This window comes from Echinops telfairi, unplaced genomic scaffold (assembly GCF_000313985.2).
Source record: "Echinops telfairi isolate 266 unplaced genomic scaffold, ASM31398v2 ScPeMD7_35;HRSCAF=133_1, whole genome shotgun sequence".
In the NCBI taxonomy this organism is placed as follows: domain Eukaryota; kingdom Metazoa; phylum Chordata; class Mammalia; order Afrosoricida; family Tenrecidae; genus Echinops; species Echinops telfairi.
Genome location: NW_022103933.1, coordinates 507,601 through 528,246, shown reverse-complemented (window position 1 = coordinate 528,246; position 20,646 = coordinate 507,601). Strand labels below are relative to the sequence as shown.

General features: G+C 39.4%; 1 protein-coding gene across 1 annotated transcript in view; it reads right to left on the bottom strand.

Moving 5' to 3' along the window:
• Positions 1-20,646, bottom strand: part of ULK2 (unc-51 like autophagy activating kinase 2) — a 197,366-nt gene that overhangs the window by 83,590 nt on the left and 93,130 nt on the right. The window contains exons 14-15 of the mRNA XM_045290282.1: positions 18,170-18,230; positions 2,642-2,776 (exon numbers count right to left, since the gene is read on the bottom strand). Coding sequence (XP_045146217.1) covers positions 2,642-2,776; positions 18,170-18,230 — 196 coding nt within the window. The remainder of the gene's footprint in view (positions 1-2,641; positions 2,777-18,169; positions 18,231-20,646) is intronic.

Sequence of the window (20,646 nt, the reverse complement as noted above, 5' to 3'; positions counted from 1 at the left end):
CCGGGGGCTTAAGTGGAGAGGAAATGTTTTGAGAATGATGAGGGCAATGAATGTACAAATGTGCTTTATACAATTGATGTATGGATGGATTGTGATAAGAGTTATATGCGCCCCTAATAAAACAATAAAAAAAAAAAGAATGAAGCATTACAGAAGCAGAAAGGGAGAATCCCAGGATCATCAAGGAAGAAGAATCACCAGCAGAGCACTTTCAAGATCCCTTCCTTAATTAGCAGAAGTCAAGAACATAGGTAATAGAGGGCAAGGCACAAAGATTATAGAACAGAGCAAAGGAGCCATGCCAGAAAAGAGCAGAGGGGCTAGGTCCCTGAGAACTGAGCCTGTGAGACAGTGAGATGGAGCAGCAGGTGCATTTCCTAATCCACAGAGGTAGAGGTTAGAGGATCATGTGACTGAGGCTAAGGGCCAGGGAGAAACGTGGCTACTGGCTAAGAAGAGAGCTGTGGACTAAAAAACTGGACGTTTAATGTTTTATGATCTTGACTTGTAATCAGTTAACTTGCCTAATAGATTTCCCCCAAATATTGACAGAGTATTGTCTGTGAGTTCTATGTGGTCATTGCAATGAATTATTGAATCCAGCAAAAAAGTAGTGCTATGGGAGGAACAGTTGATGTCAGAAAAGATAAAGAAAGATGAAGGTTGGTGGCATGTTTAGCCTCTACTTTGCTGCAATTGTCTTTGTATCCTTAAGAGATATTTTCTTAAAGAATACAGGATATCTTTTGATAGCCGGGCATCATCCGCTTTTTTCATCACATTTGCTTATGCACCCATTTTTAGAACATATTTGCTTATGCATACATTATTAGAACAAAGTGCTCTTGCATTAAGGGAGTCCTTGAGTAGAAGTCCAATGTCCACCTGCTACCTTAATACTTAACATATAAATATATGTACATAGATCAATTTCCCTATTGTTATCTATAAATATATTTATATATGTACAAGTCTGTATTTAGACCTCTATAAGTGTCCTTTGCCTCCTAGTTCTTTCCTCTATTTTCATTTACTTTCCTGTTCGGCCTTCATTCAGGTTTCAGTAATTCCTCTTGGCTATACTGCCCTTAATCAAGCCCCACAAAGTCATCTTATGCCCTCCTCGCCATTGATTTTAGATTGCTTGTTATTCCCTTGTCCCTGGGTTGGTTGACACCCCTTGCCTTTCCCCCTCCTCCCTCTTCCATGTCCCCCTGGAACCGTTGGTCCATTGTTTTCTCCTCCAATCGTTTATCCTGCCTATCTTATCTAGATAGATATGCAGAGATAATAATAAGCACAAAACCAAGACAGAGCAAAGCAAAACAACAAAGAGAAAACAAAAAAAAAAATAAAACAACAAGGGTCTAAAGGCTTAAAGATAAACAAGCAGCCATCTAGCTGAGAAGCAACAAAGCCCACATGGAAGAAGCACAGCAGTCTACGTGATCATGAGGTGTCCATGGGATCAGGTATCAGGCATCAAAGACCCAGAACAAAAAATTATTCTCAATGTGAATGAGAGGGAGGGCAGAGTGGAGACACAAGCCCATCTGGAGACAATTGGACAATCCAGACAGGGTGCACAGTTTAGCACCAAAGAAGCATACAACTTTCCTCTAGTTCTTTAATGCTTCCCCACCCCACCCCCCCACCCCCGATGCCCCACAATCCCAATCCCAATTCTACCTCACCAATTAGACCAGAGAATGTATGGTACAGATAAGAACTGGAAACACAGGGAATCCAGGACAGATAAACCTCTCAGGACCAATAATGAGAGTATCAATACCAGGAGGTAAGGGGAAGATGGGGGGAGAAAGGAAGAACCAATCACAAAGGTCTTCAAATAACCCCCTCCCATGGGGATGGACAACAGAAAAGTACGCAAAGAGAGACATCGGTCAGTGTAAGACGTGAAAAAAAATAGTAATTTATAAATTATCAAGTATTTATGAGGGAAGGAAGGTGTGGGAAGGGGAAACATGAGCTGATAACAAGGGTTCAAGTAGAAAGAAAATATTTTGAAAATTATGATGGCAACAAATGTACAAATGTGCTTGACACAATGGATGTATGTATGGATAAGAGCTATAAGAGCCCCTAGTAAAATGATTTTTTAAAAATACAGGATAATCAAGGAGCTTGGTATGACGATGTCTTAGTGAAGAACTGCACTGGTGAGGAAAAGACTAAGAAAGCTGCACTGACTAATATTTTTTCCCCATCAGGACAATGCACCTGTTCTTGAAAAGCCTCAAGGCTGTCCTACAAGAATTTCATTGGAATGGAAGTCTTATCTCATTCCATCCACCCCACAGCATTAACCTTGCCTCTTTAGACTTATTTTCATCCCTGAAGCTCATAAAGCATTAAAAACAAACAGGTTTTGAGTTCATCGAGCATGTCAAAACTATCCTATTGACATGTTATAAATTAGAGATCACAAAAGAGTCTTATGGTAGGGTATGAGAGATGGAAACACCACCACCACCATCACAGATACACATATACATATAGGGGTCAGTGTGTCTCTATGTATATGTATATAGATATATATAACAGAAATTATATACTATATAAATGAAATATTTATAAAAATAAGTTACATAGAGATTTAAATGAAAAACTACTAGCTTACCTTGGGGAACCATGTAGATTTGTGCCAGAGATAGCAGATGTAAGATTCTGCTCTATACGCTGATAATTCCTTATCTGAGTAGGGACTGGAATTGGTGCTGTTTCACTGTGAGAGGATAAAAGAGGTTGACATTGCCTGCAACCATAATTGATTGAAAAAAAGAAATAACAGTCAGATACTTTTTATTTCCTGTGACCCATTGACAATAGAGAAAATTCTAAGACATGCATGCTCACTTTTATATATGAAAAAAAAAACGATCTTATAAATAAATAAAGCTGAAAAAACACACCCAAGATTTTAAAGGACTCCTCTGGTATTCCTATGCATAATGGAGACTATGATTTGGAACAAAAGTTGGAAAACAATTGCTCTACATTAAGATAAAAATTCTGATAATCGTGAAGATGGCACCAGATCTGGAAGTACTTTGCTCTATTGTATATAAGGTCACCTTGAGTCACAGCCAACCCAACTAACAACCACTACATAGGCGGCAGAGTGATCACTGATGTCCAAATTTCAGATATTCCAGGACCACACTGATGACGTCTACTTCATCTGTTATCTAAACCTTTTAATATAGTGAACCCAGACTCACCCTAATAAATAATAACAGCTGAGAATTTTGCATTAGCGATAATTTCCCATATATATTAAATTAAAACCATAAACATCAACCAAAAAAAGAAAAATTCTGTAAGTCAGCAAAAAGTTTCATCTACTCATACTCTATTAATTTAACATAACAAAATAATATTTCTAGGATAATATGCTGAGTTAAAAAAACAGGAAATTTAAAAAAACAAACAAAAAACAGGAAATTCAAGAGCAAAAATGACTGGAATGTTTGTTATAAATGTAATACATGCTCCCAAGAAACTTTTACCTTATGAATATTGAGTACATTATGCATGAGTACATATGAAACTCTCAAAATATATAATTGATCTAAGGTGTTTATGATTGGTAAATCTTAAGCCTCTTTTCTTGTTTTTCATAAATTCAGAAATAGTATGTGTAGGACACTAGTTAGGGCTAAAAAATGATCCCAGTTCAGCTAAAGCAGGCATTCCCAGTGTAACTGAAAGAGAAGCAAGGTTAATGGGAGGCTACTCCCCTGAAAGTCTTAGCTACCCATCTCCAGACATCAGATTCTACAGTAGAAACCCTCACCTATTGTCTCATGAAGGTGAAAGGATGACATCTGCCTCAGCAGCATGTGTGAACAGTAATCATGAAGGCAGACTAGGACCCCCTTGGCTTTGTACAGACTCAGAAGTTGGGAAAGAGTGGTAGGAGAAATAGATTCCTCCCTTGGTAGTTCTGCCTGTCACACCCCAACCACCAAGTATAGATCACTAGGATTTCTGACCCCACAGTGCCAGCAACATGTCAGTAGGTGGGAATATACCATGGCAATTAGTAAAGCACCTGATATGGACAGGAGAGGATGTCGCTACTTGACTATTCAGCCCATGGGACACCAGGGCATGAAATGACCAAAATGGCCTGTTACCACGCACCCAGCCCTGTAACAGCACCTTTATGCTGTGATGAACAAAGAACAGGATGTCCCTTCTCTTTGGGATCATGGCCGCCTGCCAGGCAGCTTACAGAGGTCTATTGGTAGAGTTGGTTATGCATTGGACTGCCACCCACAAGGTCAGCAGTTCAAACCTACCAGTATGAAAGATGAGGCTATCTACTCCTGTAAAGATTTACTGTATTGGAAACCCAAAGGTGTAGTTCTCCTCTGTTCCATAGAAGGAATCAACTAAACGGCAGTTAAGTTTAGTTGCCAGGCAACTTGACCTAACGAGGGGGCCATTCTATTCTCCACCTTACACTGACAGCATGGAAGAGCTTAAGAAAGTTATCAGGGAACAAGGACTGAAGCATGCACTGTATTCAGAGAATTATTAGGATCTGGACAATGAGCTGTTCATGGTGGCATGAAGGACACAATTCATGGTGGCATGAAGCACCCAATCAGTGGTATGGGGACCTAGTGTCTATGTTGAGCCTAATGGCAGGACAATCCATAGTCAAAGCCATTGAAGCCTCAGTCAGCACGGGGGAAATGTACAAGCTATAGCAGGCAGCACAATTCCTGAGCAGTAGGGGCCAAGAGGGACCCAAGTAAAGGAAGTAAACCTGAAACCAAAAAGGGCCCAGTACAGGTGACCAGGAAACAGCTGTGGATAGACATTGTTGCTGGGATGCCCCAGGACAGAGAAAGGGGCATGTAACTCAATACTATAATAGCAGAGCCTGTGACAAAAATTACACTTGGAGCAGCAGTTCACCAAAGGGAATATGGTGCCCGTGATTCTTCCACTCCAAGTGCATAGCCTCAGAGTTATCAGCATGGGAGCTACCAGACTCCCTTGATTAAGTATGGTTGATTAGGTTCTACCAATCTGTGAGTACAGGGCACTGGAGACCCCATGTAGAACTAATTGTTCATTGGTCTTCAAAAACCATACAGACTGATTTAGTCCTTGTTGAAACAGGGGAAAATGTATTTTTTAATTTATGGAAATAATCACAAATTTCAGGGGTTGCTTTGCACCAGGTATGGAAGCAGCACAGTAAAGGTGCACCACGTGGCCCTGACCTGCAAGTTGGTCACTTGTCTCTGTTCCCCTATCCAACCCACCGCACCCCCAAAATAAAAGGTGCACACCTTCCTAATCTCTGAATACATTCTAAAAGTATACCTATTTGGTTAAGTCAATCACCCTTTGTGGGTTAAGTAGACCCCATGCACCTGCCCCAGCCTGGCCAACTATTGAATATTAAGCAAACCACTTGCCTGGGTAGCATGAGAAATATCACAGTTATCACAGCTGAGCTTGCTAGAGTTGGGATCATCAGACCAACCTATAGTCCTTTCAATAGCCAGTGTGGCCCCATGTGAAAACCAGGTGGATCATGGTGCATGATTGTGGACTTTCTAGAGCTCAGTAAAGTTGAACCTCCTCTATGTAGCAGTGGCCAACATTGCTTCACTGTTAAACAGCAACAAGAAAACTTGTGAACCTATCATTTTAAGTTGGATTTACCTAATGTATTCACCAAGATTCTGACAGCAACTGACAGAACAGCTGGCTAACAGTGGCCCTTCACTGTCATTCCCAAATATATTTGCCAAGCTCCATTGTGTGCCATGGTCTGGTGGCACAGGACCTGGAAAGGTGAGCCAAATCTGCGAGGGTGTATATGTTCCACTATACTGATGTCACATTAATCTGTGATTCTGTTGCCCTTTGTCCCAACATGCTGTGCCACAGACGAGATAGCAAGGATGAGCTGTCAATGACGCCACGCTATTAGGGGCTGGATTATCAATTTTATGTTTGCTGTTGTATCATCGGGTTAAAATGAAAAGGGTTCCTGAAGCGGTGACTGATAAAGTACGGCAAGGGCAACAAGGATGCCATACTCCTCTGATTTGGGGTCCTGACTGTGAAAGGATGCAAAAACCAGGTATATCTCTGTGGAAAAATAACCTTGGACCATACACAATAGCTTGGACCTAATGGAAGACATCACCAATGGATCCCTGGCGATAGTACCCATGTACCATCACACATGGCTGGGTTAAGGACTTCATCAAACTAGTCAGGGGTGACACTAGCCATCACACTGACAAAATAGTAATACTTCCAGAAGAGAAGCATCCAGTCAGCTAGTCCCAAATGTTGAGCTACAAGAAATCCTTGGGCCAATAATATATGCCATGGAGTAAATAGACAATTCATAAAGCACAGTGCTGCCTGTGCAGGAAAGCCCCATTCACAAGAAAACTAGGTCCTTGTGAATACCCGAGAGCTGGTACACATGCAGCTTGACCTGAGGCAACCTTCCCCAGTGGATGACAGTGGCTATCCAAGATAGTATGTGGCTAAAAGGTGGGGAGAGGTGGAGAGTTAAGGGCTGCCCTCGTGGTACTGATGCATGAACCCAGTCTTGTAATCCTGTGTATGAACACCTGGGTGGTATACAAAGGACTCACATTATGGTTAGCACAATGGAAAAAACAGGATTGGCTTGTGGGACAGCAGGTCCAGGGGAGTGATTTATGGGTATTGGGCATGGACATGGTCCAGGGTATTGAGTATGGACATGGTTGTGCTTCATCTAGTAGTCCATATCCCAGTCACTCCTCCAGAAAATGCCCAAATGGATGACCTAGCCTGGTTCTGTACTAAATAGCAGGCTCTAACTGCACAGGTGGCAGAGATGGAACAGGCTCCATCAATGATAGGGCAATAAGGACAGCTGCTTGCTTAACAGGCACAGACCTGTTAACACTCTATCAGATCAAACTCACTGCCATCAAGTTGATGCTGACGCAAATTAACCCTATAGGAGAGGGCAGAACTGTCCCTATGAGTTGAACTGATTATGAGAATAGAAAGCCCCAATATCTTGGCAAAATACCCTTTGTGGGCACACTTCCTAAACATTGGCAAGTAGATTACATAGGACCCCTCCTTATGTCTGATACTTGCCTTTATATACCAACAAGTGAAGCTACCACTACCAGCCTGCTGCAAGCCTAAACATAAAGTATGTCACCCAACACTCAGCTGTGCACCACCTATGGCATCTCAACAGACATTGGCAACAATCAGGAAACCCACTTCACTAAAGGAGAGGTACAGAACTGGGCCCACAGCACAAGCATAGCCTAGCACTTTCACCTCCCTTATAATTTCACTGCTGCCAGACTCAGTGAATGGATGAACAGAGTCCTGAAGAAAGCACTACAACATGATATCCATTCACTGCAGTAATGAACCGAGCAACTCCCAGAGGTCCTGCAATGCATCTACAAGTACCAATGGCAAACACAACCCAGCGTCTACAAATTATTAATCCAAGGACTGAAGATCACGAGAATTCAAATATCTAAAAAAGATGAGAAATGCCCTCTACCTCTGCCTAGAAATTCTAACAATCTCCTATTGCTATTGCCACAGGACCTAGGCCCAGGGAGAACGGCTGTCTCTCTCCCATGGACATGGCATACCAGGCCTTGGTGGTTTGGTATTTCAGCCCCTAAAGGACTAATTGGGGCTGTAGGTGTAAACCATGGTTACATACAAGCTTTCAGACTAATCCCAATTGGGAGATGATCCCTAAAAGGAGCCCTAAAAGTAGTCTATAGCCTGTGGAGCACTATAGTCCTGGAATTGGATTACACTATCTTCTTTTTCTGAGAGGGCCCACAGAGACAACCTATCTGGTACTGCCAGTCTGGGGGATATTCCCATCCTGGAGTCCTTTGAGCGTATATCCCACTACTGGATGTTTTCTGCTTGGCATTCATGATTTACCCATGTTAGTGCTTTTCACTTCTCTGCCTGTTTGCCCTTACTGTTTCCAGTAATTTTTGTCAGCTGAGCCATCATAGTTGCTTATACAATCAGACTGTTAAATATGCAGAGAATGCCAACATCTTTAGCTGTCATGCTGCTGTGGAGAATAAGCCCCCACAAACACCTGCACTTGGATCTGTCTGCAAAAACATAGCCTGTCTGAATAAACAAGGGCCAACTTCATTCACTTTTCTCTGCATAGATAGTTTAGCTTTCACACGGCATACTCTGTTCTGGTGCATCTTGGGACTCCTGGACGTTGGAGTAATATTTTGTTGTGGGATTTACTGCTGCTGTGATCTCTGGTTGCAAATCTCCAATACTCAGGTCTTAGGGGTTTTGCAGAAAATTAGCAGTAACATCGTAGGAGCTATTTAGGGGCAGTGGGATGGACTGTGGGTATACTAGCTAATGCTAAAAAATGGCTGCACTTCAGTGAAGAAGGCATTCCTAGTATGTTCTGTGGGTTGCTAGGACATTACTCCCACATGCAGTCAGGGAAGAGCACAGCCAGGATTGTGATGCTTCCTTATTTCTACTTATCACAAAGAAAATCTAACAATGAGTTTCAAAGACTTTCAGAAATTCACCTCACTCAAAGTTGCTTAAGTGGTATAAAAAGAACTACTATTGCTAACCCTTTAGCCTGCTGTCCTAGTCTGTAAGGTCCTAATGCAAATAAATTTATGTCTTTCAGATTGGTTCCAGGCCAGTTTTTCAGTTTCTTGGTCTCTACATATAGGGAGTATATTCCTCTTTTGAGCTTAAGCACAAACAGTATGTCATCAATTTATGTCTTGAAATATGTCAGAAAAAAGATGATACTACATCCTCCATCCTTTCATATAAAGTCACATGCATCTCACTTTTCCCTACTTATAACATTGTTCTTATAGGTGCCATCCAATCAGTTCCAACTAAGAGCACCCTTGTGTACAATACAACCAAGCACTGCCCAATTCTTTGCCACATTCACAATTGTTGCTAAACTTAAGCCTATTGTTGAAGTCACTGTCAATCCTTCTAATGAAAGGTCTTCCTCTTTTTTGATGACCTTTTACATTACCAAATATGATGTCCTTTTCCAGGACTAATCCTAATAACATGTCCAAAGCAATTGAGACTACATTTTGCCATCCTCTCTTCTAAGGAGCATTCCGACTGTACTTCCTCTAAGACAGCTGTTTGTTTTTCTGAAATTCCATAGTATTTTCAATATTTCTTCTCCAACATTATAATTCAAAGGCATCAACTTCATTCCAGTCTTCCTTATTCACTGGCCATCTATTACATGCATATGAAGTGACTAAGAAATACCATGACTTGGGCCAGCTACATCTTACTACTCAAAGTGACATCTTTGTTCTTTAATACTTTAAAGTGGTCTTGTGCAGCAGGAGTGCCCAATGCAATTTGTCTTTGGATTTCTTGACTGCTGCTTCTATGAATGTTGAGTGCGGATCCAAAGAAATTGAAATCCTTAACAATTTCAAACTTTTCTGTTTATCATGATGTTGTCTCTTGGTCTAATTGTGAGGATTTCGGTTTTCTTTACAATGAGTTGTAATCCATAGTGAAGGCTGTAGTCTTTGGTCTTCAGCAGTAGTGCTTCCAATCTTCTTCACTTTCAGCAGGCAAGGATATGTCACCGTACGCACTGCAAGTTATTAATAAGTCTTTTCTAATCCTGATTCTCCAATCTTCATGTAATCTAGCTTCTTAGGTAAAGGGATACAACCCTGAGACACATTTTTCCAAGTTTTAAAATATACAGTATATGCTTGTTCTGTTCAATGACTCTCTTGTCTTTATGTAGATTCTGCACATGCACAAGTATTGCTCTGAAATTCTCATTCTTTGTAATAGTATCCATTGTTTGCTGTGATTCAGAGTTGAATGTGTTTGCATAGTCAATAACACACAACTAACATATTTATGGTATTCTCTTTCCACCAGATCCACTTGACATCAGCAGTGATATCCCTTGTCCAATGACTGCTTCTACAGCTGGCCTGCATTTCTGGCAGCAATCTGTTGATGTACTGCCGTGCTCATGTTTGCATTACATTCAGAATTTTTCTTGCATGTAATATCAATGATATTCCTCAATAATTTCCATATTCTGTTGAAGCACCTCTCTTTGTTGTTGATGTTAAGTACCACTGAGTCAGTTCTGCCCCAGGGCCTGCATCATCCTTACAATCATGTTTGAGCTCATGGTTGCAGCTACCGTGTCAATCCATCTTGTCGAGGATTCACTGCCCTTCTACTTTCCCTAACACAATGTCCTTTTCCAGGGACTAGTCTCTCTTGATAATATGTCCAAAGAATATGAGACTAAGTCTCACCAACCTTGTTTCTAAGGAGCATTCTGGCTGTACTAATTCTAAAACAGATTTGTCTGTTCTTTTGGCAGTCCATGGTACTTTCAAGAGGCTTTTCCAGGACCATCATTCAAATGCATCCATTCTTCTTCAGTCTTTCTTATTCATTGTCCAATTTTCACATGTATATGAGGCTATTGAAAATTAGCTTAGCGGGCACACCTTAATCCTCAAAACAACATAATTACTCAACATTTTAAGGGGCTTTGTGCAGCAGATTTACCCAATGCAATGTGTCCTTTGATCTCCTGACTTCTGCTTCCATGAGAATTGATTATGAATCCAAGTAAGGCAAAATTCTGGACAACCTCAACCATTTCTCCACTTATTGTGACATTACCAACTAGTCCAGTTGTGAGGATTATAGTTTTATTTACATTAAACTGTAATCTGACCCCGAAGTGTACAGGTTCAAATCCACCCACAGGCATCGTGAAAGAAAGGCATGGTGATCTACTTCTGAATGCAGTCATTGAAAATCCCGTAGAGAACAATTCTATTGAAATACATGGGCTGGTGACCCCATGAACTGCAATCTACTTGGCGGCAATCAGTTTGATTTTTATGGGGGTTAGTGATGCATCTGGTTAAGTTACTATTTTCATTTCTCCTCTCTCTCCCTGCCCAGAATGTGGATTTTCTTGCTATTGCTGCAAAAGCTACCTTGGAATCATAAAGAAAAGGTCAAGAAAAGTGAAGAATTAGAAAGACTTAACAAGTTTTTAACTAAAAAAAAAAAAATAAAGGCAATGACTGCATATTTCAAGTTCCCTGGATGTGAAAACACTGAACTGTTAGTGTTGAAGAGCACTGTTACTCAGTACCCTGCTATTTATACCAAGTGAATATACTAACTAACTGAGAAGTGCTTCTATTGTGTTTTTTCACTTAGGTATCTCCATTATCTCTTAAATAGCATGATTTATATTTTTATACTTTCAATATCTATGAGCTTATCTATACTCTGGAAAGTAGAAAACAAAATAAAACACCTACAACTCAAAATTTAATACCTTTACAAAATAAGGCTTTACTTATCAACTCTGGTGCCAATAACCTAACATATCTCACAGATCTGAGAGTCTAAATTCCTCAATAACACACCTGACAGCAAATCCATCAAATATCAAAATGAGAATGTGCAACTGATTATTTTTCTAATGTTTCAATTTAATGAATAAATACATATTTAAGTAAGTATATGAAGGAATTTTTAAAAATTACATACTGTCAAGGGTTTTAGGTCAGCAACAAAAGACCACACACATAAGTTCCAATAGTGCATGGGAAATGCTTTACTTACATAGAAAAGAGACAGAGTAAACCAGCTTCACTAAGGGATACCAGTGTCCCATTGTTAACAGGATCATGACACATATTGCCAGTACATGCAAATGTCTGTGTTCACTCCTCTATTGGTGTAATCAAGAGATCCTATTCCCTCCCCTCCAGGCACAGAGTAGGGCTGGCTAGGTACCTTATGATGCCGAGCAGGTGCAAGACACAATAAAGTTACTGTGTGCACAGAACAGGGGGGAGGCTTAACTGAGTAGTAGATGGGATTAGGAAAAAGTGAAAGAGCCTATTTCCAGCCTCCTTACAGAAATCTTTTGTGTACAAGGCCTTTACTTGGCCAGACTGGATGGGAGGTGCTAAGGCCATAAAGCAGACTATGCTGCAGCTAAAACCCAGATAAAGGAATCCTAAGATGTAAACTTGGGGGCACTGAAGTTTCAGTGGTTAGAATTCTTACCTTCCATGTGGAATCCTTGGATTTGATTCCTGGCCAACGCACCTCATGATCAGCTACCACCAATTGTCAGTGGAGACTTGTGTGTAGCTGTGATACTGAACAGCTTGCAGCAGAGCTTCTCGACTAACACAGACTAGAGAGAAAGGCCTGGTGATATACTTTTAAAAATCAGCCAATTAAAACCCCGTGGATCATAATGGTTCAGTTGCACTGCTCATGGGGATGATGCTAGGCCACAGTATTTTATTGTATTGTGCATGGCATGGAGTCACCATTACCTAGTTGTGGGTTGACCTGACAGTAGACAACAAGAAGTAATCTTAGCAAATTCATAATTCAAAGCACCTCTCTCTGGGAATCCCAAGCTGGATTCTCTAGTGACTTCTGGTTAATACACTGCATCCCACATCCCAGCCCCCATTTCAAAAGGTGAACAACTATGGGCAGGTGTTGGAAATTTGTTCAGGGAAGATTTTTTAAGAGTCTTTCTCAGGTAACTAAGATCACTACAGCCACTGTTCTACCTAACCTTAAATTAACACCAATCTATGACCATCACCCAACTCCTTGAACCCATGGAAAGAAGGAAGGTCTATGTATAACCCTAATCTCCAGTAAATCTTCCTCATCCCAGCCAAATTAGGTAGTGCAGAAGAGTCTCTCTATGGAAAGTCATCTTTATTCTATGTGGAATAATAACTAATAATAACTTTTCTACCATAGAAAAAACTAAGCACTATGACCACATAGTAACATTGTCACATGTAATTATGTTCACTGCCACATTGCTGTGAGAAAGACAAAAATACAAGAGGAAAAATAAAAGACTATGTGATTGTATGATTGTTTCTTCAAATTCACAGTGTCTCTACCAGATCACCTGTTGATTCCTCTTTGCTTTGGGAAAACTTTGTGAGTATATATCTAGAAGTTAACAAAGGATCGAGATGGCTTGGATGTAACACCAGAGACAGAGGGAAAGAAAATAAACAGAGGAAAAGGAAAGGAAAGAAATCTATACATACAAGATTTTCATGAAGTCCAACGCCTGAATCAAAATGCCTAATCATACTTCTATGCACATGTTCACAAAGTTGTGGTAAGAAAGGAAGAAGCAGCTAGGAGACAAGCTGTCAATTATTCAGAGGCCACATCAGTAACAGAAAATAAAGACCTCACTTGGTGTATAGGCCTGCATAACTGTATGTATAACAGGTAAAGGGTCCAAATAAGAGGTTATGGAAGGAGACAATAAAAAAATAGCAATCCACTCAGAGATAATGGTCCTCATGTACTAAGGCCTGGTGTGTAAATGACCTCTACCAATGACTGGCATCACTCAGTCTTTAAAAATACTGACATGACTCTTACATGCGTGCCTATTTTTTGTCTAGGTACAAATGAATGCATATCATATTCTCTATTTATACTGGCATTCCAGAAAACTTCTTTGTACTCATGCAAAACCTATACATAGACCAAGGGGATATCACATGTTTCAAATCAAGAAAAGTGTGTCAAAGTTGTATCCCTTTACCATACTTAATTCAATATGTAGACTGAACAAGTAATTCAGGAAGATGGGACTACATGGAGAAGAATAGGGCATCAGGATTTGAGGGAAGGCTCATTAACAATCTGCAATACAGAATTGACACAACATTGATTGGTGAAAGCCAAGAAAACTTCAAACACTTACTGATGATGATCGATGCCTACAACTTTCAGAATAGATTACAGATCAATGTAAAGAAAACAAAAATCTTCAAAATTTGACCAATAGAACATCTTAATAAATGAAGAAAAGTATGAAGTTATTAAAGATTTCATTTTATATGGAGCCACACCAACATCTGTGGAAAAAGCAGCCAAGAAATCAAGACATTGCACTGAGCAAATCTACCACAGAAGACTAAAGTGTTAAAAGCAAAGATGTTACTTAGCATTTTTAACTGCTTCATATGCATATGAAAGCTGGGCAGTGAATGAAGCAGAGACTGAAGAAAGAATCATTCTACCCTGTCCTGTAGGATCTCTATGAGCCAGCATCGACTCAATGGCAGTGAGTTTGGTTTTGGTTTTGAATGGTCTTCAAAAAGTGTGTGGGAAAATCCCACAATCATTTAATAATACACACACAAGGGTTAAGCCCTGGTGGCATAGTTGTTACAAATTGGGCTGATAGCCCCAAGGTCAGTAGTTTAAAACGACCACCAACTCCTTGGGAGAAATACAAGGATTTACTTCTACTGCCTTAAAACAGTTAGTCTCAGAAACCATCAGTGACAGTTCTGCCCAGGTCTATAGGGCTGCTAAAATATCTGAATATATATATGGTTATAATTGTTTTCTTTTTAATTTACTTTTTACATAATCAACATATCATAATAATACAATCATATAAAGAGGAATTGAACAATCATTACTCCAATCAATTTTAGAACATTTTCCCCCCATGGTTAAAACGCTTTTAAAATGAGTTGCATAATCATCATCAGTTCTAGAGCTCCTTATCCCCTCTTGCCGACTTTGTTTGCTCCCCCAACTCCCTCACCTTCTCTATCTTCCACCCCCCTACTCCCCTAAAACCATCCATCAATTATTATTTCTATGCATCTACTCCTTCTTTGCTTCACCAACTGGAGAACCAAACAGAAACAGTAAGAGAAACAAAATAAAGTGGTAAGGATAAAATAATAATACAAAGATAAGAATATAAATGATGCATAAGAAAGAAAAGACCATCATCAGTATTTAAAAGGGCAGGAAAGAAATTTTTGCCATGAAGCAAGCAAGAAATACTTGCACCTAGAACAATTTCAGGTTGAGTCAAGAGGGAGGTCAACTGAACACGAATCAAGTTCAATTACAATGATCTCTGATAGTACAGCTGTTCGAGACCCTTGCCTGTGTCTAGCGGAGAACTGCCAGAGGCTTAATCTGACTAGAGACCCTGCAGACCAGTTTGGGGCTCCTACTGTCCTCCATAACCTTCTACATACTGGGTGTTCACAATTTAGGCTTAGCTACTTCTCCCTTTGTCATTTTTGAATTTTGTTATTGTCGTCTTTGGATCACACAAGCTGGTGTACTTCCTTCCATGTGGATTTAGTTGACTTCCTGCTTAGATGGCTGCTTGTTTGAATACAAGCCTTTAATACCCAGACAGTATTGACTGATAGCCAGGCACCATCTGCTTTCTTCACCACACTTTGCAGTAGCACTCTTATCTTCAGTGATTTCATGAAGGTCAGTATCGAGCAGGACCATATTATCAGAACTAATTGTTCTTAGATTGGGGCTAGGGTTAAGTGGGGTCCCAGAATCCATCTGGGATCTACATGACTCAGGTTGACTTTAGCGATTGTATTAGGTCAAAACCAAATCCCCTAAGAACTACCCCAAGAACAGTAACAAACCAATGAGCAGACAACAAAAACAAGGCAGGAAAACAAAAACCCATAGAAACAGAAAAGTACAATATTATCAATCATTGCCTGGGGTATAAGGCAGTTGCACAATGACACAGCACTCTGGGCACTGTTGGTAATGAGTTTATGCAAGTAGTGTTCCACTGAATTGTTGCTCCACACAGTTCGATTTCCCATTCGATTGAGCTCTGTTTACCCTAAGCATGGAGGTTGTAACAGGGGGAAACTTCCTGGATCAATTCTTCCAAGTTCAGATCTCTGTCCAACAGATCAAAACCTATCATGTCACTGTGAAGGGAATATCAAGGTACTAAACACATGGTGATTCTGAGTCCCTTTCCATTAGACACCCACCAAGTCAGGGGTTCCCCCCCAAGGTCCCATGACTGCCATTTCCACAGGTCCAGGGTGGCCACTCTCTACTTCTTCTCCCATCTGAGAACCCCAGTACTCAGCCCAAGGATGCAGGTATCTTTGGGGCAGGACTCAGTTCATTCTGCCAGGCCTCTATGCTACATCGTGGTATAGTCCCTGGGTTATGCCATGCTGCCTGCGAGGTCAGTGTCCAAAGTCATCGTGGTGTTTAGTCCATGGCGTGGTTCATTGTGGGTTGGGTAGAAACATATTCATAGTGTCTACGTGGGTACAGGAAATCTGGTCCATTACCCACCTATGTTCTCTATAATCATCGTATAGCAAACCTTTCCAATGTGAGGTTCCTTCTCCCCAGTCACCCACCACACTCACCAACAGAAACATCAGTGTTTCCTCTGAAATGCAGATGCTCCTCTCCCCTGGTCTTGGGCATGATTTTCTGGCAAGATTTTCCTTACATTCCTGTGGGGGGGCACCCATTGATTTGTCCCAGCCTTGTCTCAGCCTCAAGTGAATGGTATTCTCCCATTTCCCTAATCTTGAAAGAATGGCCCCAGACCAGTGGTTCTCAACCTTCCTAATGCCGCGACCCTTTAATATAGTTCTTCATGTTGTGGTGACCCCAAACCATAAAATTATTTTCGTTTCTACTTCATAACTGTAATTTTGCTACTGTTATGAATCAGGTGACCCCTGTGAAAGGGTTGTTTGTCCCCCCAGTGGTCGCGACCCATAGGTTGAAAACTGTCGCCCCAGCCAATGTGAGGTTTCCTCCTTCCTGGAGGCTCTTGTGGTACATAAAAGGGAGGTGGTGTATGGTTCATGGCCTTCTCCCCTTTTGTTCAGAAGTTGATCCCTAAGATTTGTTTAATTTGTACTTCTTATACTAGTGGACTCAAACAATATTTGTCCTTTGGTGATTGACTTACTTCACTCATCAAAATGATTTCTAAGTCCTTCCATGGCATGTGGTATTCATGTTTTCATCACTTTTTTTAGGGATGCATAGTATTCTGTGTGTGTATACACCATAGTTTCTTTATCCATTCTTCTACTGCTGGGCATTTGGGTTATTTCCAGTTTCTTGCTATTGTGAACTGTGTTGCTATAAACATGGGAGAACATACATCCACTGCTGTTGTGTGTCTTATTTCTTAGGGTAAATGTCTAATAGTGATATTGCTGGATTATATGGGACTTCAACTTCCAGTTGCTTTAAGTATCACCGCATCATTTTCAATAGCAGCTGTATGCATTTATAAGTCCACCAACAATGTATACGAGTTCCAATAGCTCCAAATCTTCTCCAGCACGTTTTTTTGTTTTTTCATTTGGGCTAGCAAAGTGGGTGTAAAGTGGTATTCCATTATGGTTTTAATTTATATCTCCCTGATGGTTAGTGATCATGAGTATTTTTTCACGTGTCTGTTAGCCATTTGTACTTCATTTTTGATGAACAGTCTGTTCGTGTCTTTTTCCTATTTCTTAATTAGGTCTCTTGTTATTTTCTTATTGAGCTGTTGTGCAGTTCTGTATATTTTGGTCACTGGCCCTTTTTGTTCGATGTGTCATTGGGCCCTCATTTCACTCTCCTGATGAAGTCTTTCAATGAGCTTTAGTGATGTAATTTCAACATATCCCATTCATCTATATTGTATTCTGCTGTAGTTTATATATGCCCTGCAATACGGCCTATCAGTTTATTCCAGCCTTCTCTTGGGTGATCCTGAGAGCTTTGGGGTTTACATTTAGATATGGGTCTGATTTCACTCTTCTGTATAAGGAAATCCTGTATGTCCAATACCTTTTGTTGAAGAGGCTATCTTTGGGGATAGCCAAGTGGGATATTTCTAGGTCCTTTGTCAAAGGCCCTTTGTAGGTTGATGCATTTCTGTCTGGGTTTTCTGTTCTGATCAGTTTGTCTATGTATCTATTGTTGTACCAGTACCAAGCTACTGTAATTTGTTTTATAATCTTTTATTTCTTTAAAAAATGTTAACAAGGCAAAATGTGGAAGGATGACTGTATAATCATTACATTAGTCTTTATACCTTGCTTTTCTCCATACTTTGCATGAAATATTTCATTAAAAAAAAAAGATAAATTATGAAACAAACAAAATAAATGTTAGAATCAAGAATACAATCAAATTCCATAGCATAATTCCCAACATTAGGAAAATCATGTGCACATACCCTCCATACACCAAGAATTCATTTGAAGCATGTCTGGCAGTGGTTCCCATAGGCATATCATCTTAAGAAAAAGAAAAATACGGTGAGTTCTGTTATACTGCATGTTTAAGAAATACAAAATTTCCCCTATACTTATTATTAGAGAATAATCTGAGTACAACACAAATTCAGCATTTGCTCATGCTGCGATTTTGTCCTTGAGAAACAATATGCAAACACACAAAAGCTGAACCTAGCGGAATGCATAGCTGTATCCCCACCTCCTTCGATGCCCATTTTTATACGTAAACTTTAGGTAGTTCTTAAAGTTACGTACCATATTTATTATAATATTTATCTATTTATTTACGGTTTACATTTGTTATCATTTTATCAAGTTGTTTTTAATGTACCACTAGCAAAGGTATTAAGCATTGTGCCCCTAAATGTTATTTTGACTATAAGATCTGTAGTTTTCATTATACAAATTTCTTGCACAGTTATTTTTCAGGAACACATATATCACAGTACAACAGAACTTACTATGTAACTTAAAAGTCTGGATCTATATAATGAGAGTATGTATAAACATCTTCCTGCACATTATACAAAACATATACCTAAGAGGTGGGTTACTGAATCAGATCTAATGGAAGCTGGTACTTCTTGTACTGAGTTAGCACACGTCTAGCTACCCCTATGTCATTAGTATACGTGATTACAGCACAACTCAGAATTAAGAGACACTACTCATTCTCTATCATTACTATTTCCAATGGATCACACTGCCCTATGTGAGAGAAAATGGATGTAGTATGTGTTAATGTGAAGTTTAGCAGTAATGGCCAATAACATAAAATTCAAAGTTAATTGTAAAGCTATACTGCTAATTTATATATAGCAGGATAGTTGCTTATATGGGAATGGAGGAAATATGTTGAGTTTGAAACTAAAAATAAAACAAAGTTATTTTTTTTAAATACCTGTAAGTCAAATATACAATAAAACAATGAGAATTAAATATGTTACAAGTTGGTACACTAACTTGTAGAGGTGAATTATTTCTAATGACTTTTAAAACTCAGTAACTTACACAACTCTAAAGAGATTATTCTATAGATAACAAGATTCACAAAAAAATTTAAAATGGATTTCAGTTATGATGTATGTAAGACAGATATTTACTTTTGTACCATATTAGTTTGAGATTATAGCCAAAAGGATATTATAAAATAATGTTGTAAATAATTATGTTAATAGTATTAGGACCAAAGATTTCTTGTTTAGCTAGAAAGAGATACAAATATAAAATTTAACTAAAAACATAGCTGATTCTTAAGTGAATAGGCTTATCAGTGTGAGCTGATGGTATATTTCTCTTGACTATGTGTGTATGTACACCCTTACATATATATGCAGTTCCTAGCTCTGTTCACTGAGAAGCCCTAAAAATAATGACCAACCCTGGGGAAAAAGCTCATTTAGCAGCCAGATCATGGTCTCTAAAAACTAATTTAATAGTCATTAGGGTTCATTTAAAAAATGACGGCTTACGACTAAGGCTGTATTAGGTCTTTAATCCATCTTGCATTTGTTTCTGTGTATTTTATTTTGCTGTGTTTGCTTATTATGTAAAATTAAAAAGTAAAGAAGCTGTCAATGATTAGGAGGATCATGCCAATAAAACACAAAATCCCTTGACGAACTCCCACTAGCCAAAGACATGATTATTTAAACATCAAAACTAATGACAAAGGATTAAAATATGTGAGTTTTTAATTGATACTTAAAAAAGGAATTCTTATTATTTACCCTCAGAGGATTTTAAGGAACTAAAACTCATTATTCTTTAAATCACTTAAAAAAAAGTTACCTTAGGGTAACCATATCTAGAATTTTTTAAATAAAAGAATTTCAGTTAATAATAGGAAAATAACACAATATAATAATGCACCATTTACAACCTCTAATGAAATCATAAATCAGTATTGCTCAAACTATTAAATTAAAAGCCATTGGGAAATCATATAATGGATGGATCAAGCTAAGAACACCTACATTCAGACTTAACATTACAATAAAAGAGACAATCAGGCATGAAGTGATTCTTGGTAGACCTAACAGAAATACAAAATATCACCGGAGACACACTGTGGGAATTGCACCCGATCTGATCCCACCACACCGAGGCAAAACACTAAGGGGGGTGTAACAGAACAGCAAGGGAACAGAGCAGCGAGGTCCCCAGGGAATGCTGAAGGTGGACTTTGGGGCCAGGGCATGGTGCCCCAACAGACTGAACTGGAAAACACTCCTAAAGCCAACCAAAAGTCCTTGAATTAACTACAAGCTTTTCTTTCTTGTTGTGTTTTGTTTTGTTTTTTTGCCATTGGTTTGTTGTTGCTGTTGTTGTATATTGTTGCTTGGTTTTGCTCTGTCTTGTTTTTGTGCATGTTATTATCTCCGCAGGTCTGTCTAAATAAGATAGGCTGGATGAA